The 6,000-nt window shown below is 43.3% G+C and overlaps 1 protein-coding gene across 2 annotated transcripts in view; it reads right to left on the bottom strand.

Moving 5' to 3' along the window:
• adck1 (aarF domain containing kinase 1) overlaps window positions 1-6,000 on the bottom strand; it is a 48,673-nt gene that overhangs the window by 4,914 nt on the left and 37,759 nt on the right. For both annotated transcript variants that reach the window (XM_069172465.1, XM_069172463.1), the window contains one exon: window positions 247-440. In XM_069172465.1, the coding sequence (XP_069028566.1) occupies window positions 247-440 (194 nt within the window). The remainder of the gene's footprint in view (window positions 1-246; window positions 441-6,000) is intronic.

Raw genomic sequence — 6,000 nt, 5'->3', positions numbered from 1 at the left:
GTGAACGGTCCATGTCAGCTGGAAGAGGAGCAGCCGTGTGAAGATACAACATATCTAACATAACTGTCGCTGTGGTGTGAATTCAGAGAGACATACAGGTGACTTCACTTCTGTTTCAGAGTCAACTAGTGGAGAAAATACTTCCTCACACTGGAGAACTGTTCTTACACTGAATATTCCCTTTAGAATAAAATAAAACATCTCACTAGGTTTAAACTGAAGTAGAAAGAGAGGAGTGGTTCTGACCTGGCCAAGGCCCGGATGCAGCAGCGGGACATGTTGATGAAGGACGAGGACGCGGCTCGGGTCTGTAAGGTGGTCTCGATGCCCCTCAGCAGGTCGTTGGTCTTCAGCAGCAGCAGCATCTGTCGGGGAACTCGGTTCAGCAGCTCGCTGATCTGAGGCAGGTACAGACCGGCGTTGGTCCGGATCTCTACGTCCTGCAGGGGGACAGACAAGAAGACATGCTGTCTCTGATTATGGACATGTGAGACATCCTGGAGGCACAGACCTCGGCGGTTCTACGTCTTCACAGGACAAGGAAGGAAAACAGGAGAAGAAGTAAACAACAATATCTGGGGAAGGACGGGAGTCGGAAAATGAGTTTTCAACACATATAAAGACGTAAAGGACAGAGTGTAAAAAAAACAGAAGTGATGAAGGGAGAGAGAGACGATGAACTCTATTTGTTCTCTTTGATGTCGGAGACGGCGGCTCGAGTCGCCATGCGAGCTTCAGTGTCTTTCTCTGCTCCACTTCAAAGGCCGTTTCCCTGCTGCACATCAACGGGCCTAAATTACAGAGTTAGTCATGGAACAAAGTGGACGGCAGGATTACAAACCCTCCGTCAGTCAGCAGCGTCAGGAGAGAACTGAACAACCAGGACACACAAACACCTTCTATATCATCTAAAACTCCTTCAAGAAACAAACAGCTGATAAAGATCAGACGTGTTGGATATATTTCATCCACAGCTCACATTAAAACTGAATAAAAATAAACATTTCTACAGCTGGACACTGTCAGAATAATCTGTCATCACTGTGTCTTAAAAGAAAAAGATTCAGCATGAAACGATAGAAAGTATCAAATTAATAAGCACAAGATTTAAAGGAAATTGTTGCATTTCCACAACAAATATGACGTCCCCAAAAATCGATTTCCAGCTCAACTAGAAGATAACAGAGCTTCAAAAAGTCTTTCTCGGAAAGAAAACCACGAGGTGAAAGTTAGAGGAGCAGAAACGACCGAAGTGTTTTTGGTCAAAGTAAAGGAAATGAACATGGCTGCATTTTGTTTTTACGGTTCACTAAGTAGCACCATGCTGCTGCTGGGAGAAGAACCCGTGTGTTTATCATGTGTCAAACACTGGACACCAAAAAAACTTTGATTTCTGGGTAAAATAATCAAAGCTGCAGATACAGTATGTGTCAAACAGGTGTAAGTGGACAGACAGACAGAGATCAAGGAGGACGTTCACATCGAGACCAAAGACCTTCACTGAACGGAGACAGAGGAGGTCTAATATTTCTAAAAACTTTTTCTTCACACGTGGCTGCACATATTTTATTCTCAGGTGTTTATATGAATAAATATTCAATAATTCAATAATCCTGAACTCCTGTGTGTGTATCTCTGTGGCCTGTGTGTGTGTGTGTGTGTGTGTGTGTGTGTGTGTGTGTGTGTGTGTGTGTGTGTGTCTGTGTGTGTCTGTGTGTGTGTGTGTGTGTGTGTGTGTGTGTGTGTGTGTGTGTGCGTGTGTCTGTGTGTGTGTGTGTGTGTGTGTGTGTGTGTGTGTGTGTGTGTGTGTGTGTGTGTGACAGCAGTAGTGTCAGAGCTGTCAGTCCACATCAACAGAGATTTGACGGGCAGAGCGAGGGACAGACAACGAGTCAACACTGTGACACAGATAAACTCTGTCTGTCCGTCCGTCTCCGTCTGCAGCCAACAGGAAGTGATGCGAGCAAACAAACAAACATCTGACTCAACTACATTACCCACACACACACACACACACACACACACACACACACACACACACACACACACACACACACACACACACTACCAAGTCCCACCGGGGCTGGACTGGATGATGAACAGAGAAATGATATCTACACACTTATAACATCACCTATTCGCACAGAGAACAGATGAGCTGTTATTCTGACTTTGTAGAGGCCATATTCTAATTGGATTTCATTGAAATGCGCATTAAAAGCTCCCTTCTGGTCAAAGTGTGACGAACTAACTGAGACAATATTCACAGAAAGCCAAACAAAAAAAAGATCTGCAGAACAACAATGTTTCAGACAAAGTTGGGATAAATGTCGTGAAAAATGTCAATAAAAACAGAATATGATGATTTGCCAGCCATGTAGACCCATATTTAATTAAAAATGAACCACAGACACTATTCTGGAGTGGAAATCACTGCATGGGCTCAGGAACACTTGTGAAAACCATCATCTGTTAACACAGTTCATCGCTGCGTCCACAAATGATGTTAAAACTCTCCAAAGAAGAAACCAGATAGAAACATGATCCAGAAACACCGCCGCCTTCTCTGGACCGAGATCATTGAAGATGGACTGAGGTGAAGTGGACAACTGTCCTGAGGTCTGATGGATCACAATCTGAGATTCTGTTTGGAAATCATGGACGCTGCATCCTCCAGGTTAAAGAGGAGAGGGACCATCCAGCTTGTTATCAGCTCAGTTCTAAAGCCAGCATCTGTGACGGTATGAGGAACTACTTGGCCATGAAAAGATCTCCTGACTAAAATCCACGTCACTTTCACACGTGTGCACTTTTCATGCAGAGTTGAGGGAAAGCACACCACCGACACGGTATCCTCTAGTAGATCGGATAAAAGCCACAAACATGTCATTTCTCTACAAAAATAGAAAGATCGTGACCAGATGTCGTCTGATTAACAGACGTTGTTTAATAAATTGTGGAAACCGCAGAAGACGTCCTGACACCAGAGAGGTTTATTATTATTATTAATAATTAGGCAATAATGTCCAGAAGGCCCAAAAACGGACTTAGCATTTCTAGAAAGAAGTTAATGCTTTTCGAATGGAGTCAATAAGCTACTATCTATTGTGGTACTTCTGAATTAGCTCTGACTGCTGACTACTTCACTGTGACACCACTTCCTCCGTTAGCATTTCTCTTCAAACGTAATGAGGTCCTTCACACGTCTCTATTTCCTCTTTATTTACGTAAAAAAATCCAAACCAACAGTTACCAGGCTTAAAGACATAACCCCCCCCCCCCCCCCCCCCCCCCCCCCCCAACCCCTCTCCGGTCCAAACGAGGGAGCGCTGGGTGTTCTGCAGGGCTCGGCTCAGTCCTGCTTGGGGAATAACAATTAGTAGTAATTATAGGAGGTTGGGTAGCCGGCCTCACAGCTGTCAGCAGGACACAGAGAAGGTGACAGAGCTCTCATTTGCATCTGAAAGCTTCAATAAGGACATATTGTATTGCGAGTGGCGCGATAATAAGCCGTGCAAAAGGCAAAGAGAATTCATTTGGGGGAGGTGGAATCTGCGCTGGTGATTTCTCTTTCTCTCGGCGGCGGGTTGGAGAGTCGCACAGCTGATTTCATACCGCAGACAGAAAACAGGGAGAGACAGAGAGGAAGGATGCCAGCAGCGACTGCATGATGAGCTCTTATCAATGCTGTCTGTCCTCAGCAGAGAAGAGCAGCTGGATGCAGGCAGCATGAACTGTACACAACAAACACGCCGACTCGTCAGTTTGGAGGTTTTGCTTCACTCAGAAACGGGATGTCTTTGCATCGACTTTGTATGTAATCGCTCTAATTGCTCTGAATCACCTTCAGAAGCCAAATGTTCACCTCTTCTTCTGGGTTAAACAGCTCAGATAGTTTTCACCACCGAGGGATGCAGCACGAATCCGATGAAACTCAACGACTTGAGCTCTCCAACAGTGTCAGAGTCTCGTCTGTGTTACGAAGCGATGCAGAAAGAATCCACCATAACAATCTCACAAAAGTTGTGGTCAAAATATGTTCCAGATGTAACTGAATGATAAACTATGACACTTGTCTCCTTCAGGCACTCAGCACTAGTTTCTCAAACTGCTGAGTCATACAGTGTCCTACAAACATGGTTCAGATATTTCCAGATTCTAGACAATCTCCTCGACACAACTATGAAAACACATCTCTACTGACAGCATCATCTGGTGACATACATGTAAAAACATCACAATTGTATCAGACAAACATTTTTCTTTTATATAAACACTAATATATAAAATCTGAAAGTATTATCAAATAAAATGATGGAAGATTTAGATAGCTGAGACTGTTCTGACAAAAACAAGACACAGCGTGAATCGATAGAAACTATAATGACCAAGATATGAGCTTAAAAGTGAAGGTAGTGAAATCTGCCCGAAAATCAGCAGCTGGTCATGTGAGGGTCAAAAAACAGTCTGCAGTCTTTATACTAATTTTGTAAAATTATTTTTATGACTTTTAAACACGTGTTCAACTGATCTAAAGATTTTAACATGAAATGAGTTGAATTGAGTTTCTAAGCAAAAAGGACGAGCACATTAGCAGACTTCCCAGCATGCACTGGGAAAGAGAGAAAACTGGAGAATTATTAAATGTAGTTTAACATAAATAAATAAAAACAATTAGAAGGAGAATGATTCTTTTCCAAAGAGAGCAGCAGAGCGGTGAAGAGGACTTAATGCTGTCCTGATGGAAATATACATTCAATTGAATTTATCAAGACAGCAAATAAACATGAGGAAGAGTTCAGTTTGAATTTAAACAGAAGAATATAACAAAATATAGTGAACCTGTCGTTCCAGCAGCTGCTTATATTTTGGACTAATTACTTTCTTTTCAGTGTTTGGGAGAGAAGGCTTCATTAAAAAGATAAAATATTCCTGCATGTGAAAGGAAGCTGCGCTCTAAAAGCACTCAACATTCGCTGCATGCGTGTGATTGCATTAACACTAATGGAATGCACCGTGGTTTGTTAGGAGCAGGACTTTAAAACCAGACATGAATAAGACTGGAGACAAAAAAAAAGAGTACAGAGGAGACATGAGCGGGAAGGAGAAGACGAGGAGGAGCAGGCGGTTGATGTTCCAGCATCAACAGGTGGGTTGAAGAGGGAAGAATAACCTTCAACACATTCACACTGGAAGGTTTGTGTTGAGGAATGCATGAAAACAAACAATAATAAATCAATAAGCTGAAGTCCGATCAGGTCCTTCTACATCCTGTTTTTATGATGCTGTGCGGCGTCGAGCCGAAGCTGCGTGTTCCGGTGTCTGTGAAGCCAGCAGACCTTGAACACATCATCCAGGTGAATCCTTGTAGCTCCTCACCGCTGCAGCGTGCAGCCTCAGGCTCGCTGAGTTTCCTCTGCTGTCAGAAAACTCAACTTCTGCACATCTGAATAATTCATTTCCAACCTGATAGCATCTCTGACCTCGTGGCTGCAAGAAGTTGCCGCCTGCTGCTCAAAGCAAAGCAAACTCTTCCTGAAGGATCTCAGAGATGAGATATAAAATCCTCCCGACTCCACTAACTTCACCCTTCTGGTTCCTAACATCTCTCTCCACTCAGTGCTTCTGAAACAAGTCACCATGACAGTCAGGAACAACCGCTGCATCGCTGCTGAAGCTTCAGTCAAACCTCCAAAACTGCTGCGTTCACAGACCAGCAGCTGTTCCAGGAAAACTCAGCAGGGAGTCACATCCATCAACAGAAACTTTACACCAGTCAGTCCTCCGCGTCAAACGACCAAATGTGCTGTTTGTTCTGTAATTTAAAGCCTTTATCAGCTGAGGAACATCATTTACCAACATGTAGCTGCAAATAATAAAAAGTAAATAATTCAATCCTCCAACAGCAATATTTTAATTTACAACAGTCTCCATGAGGTTGATAATTCAGTTGTGTGTGATCGAACTGCATGCGGAGAGAAAAACTAGCTTGTTTTCTGC

The sequence above is a fragment of the Embiotoca jacksoni genome, unplaced genomic scaffold (genome assembly GCF_022577435.1).
Source record: "Embiotoca jacksoni isolate LCO1_2020_lvr unplaced genomic scaffold, fEmbJac1.0.p SCAF_53, whole genome shotgun sequence".
Classification (NCBI taxonomy): Eukaryota; Metazoa; Chordata; class Actinopteri; family Embiotocidae; genus Embiotoca; species Embiotoca jacksoni.
The sequence above is the reverse complement of the archived record's forward strand: the minus strand, read 5'-3'. Positions and strand labels throughout refer to the sequence as shown.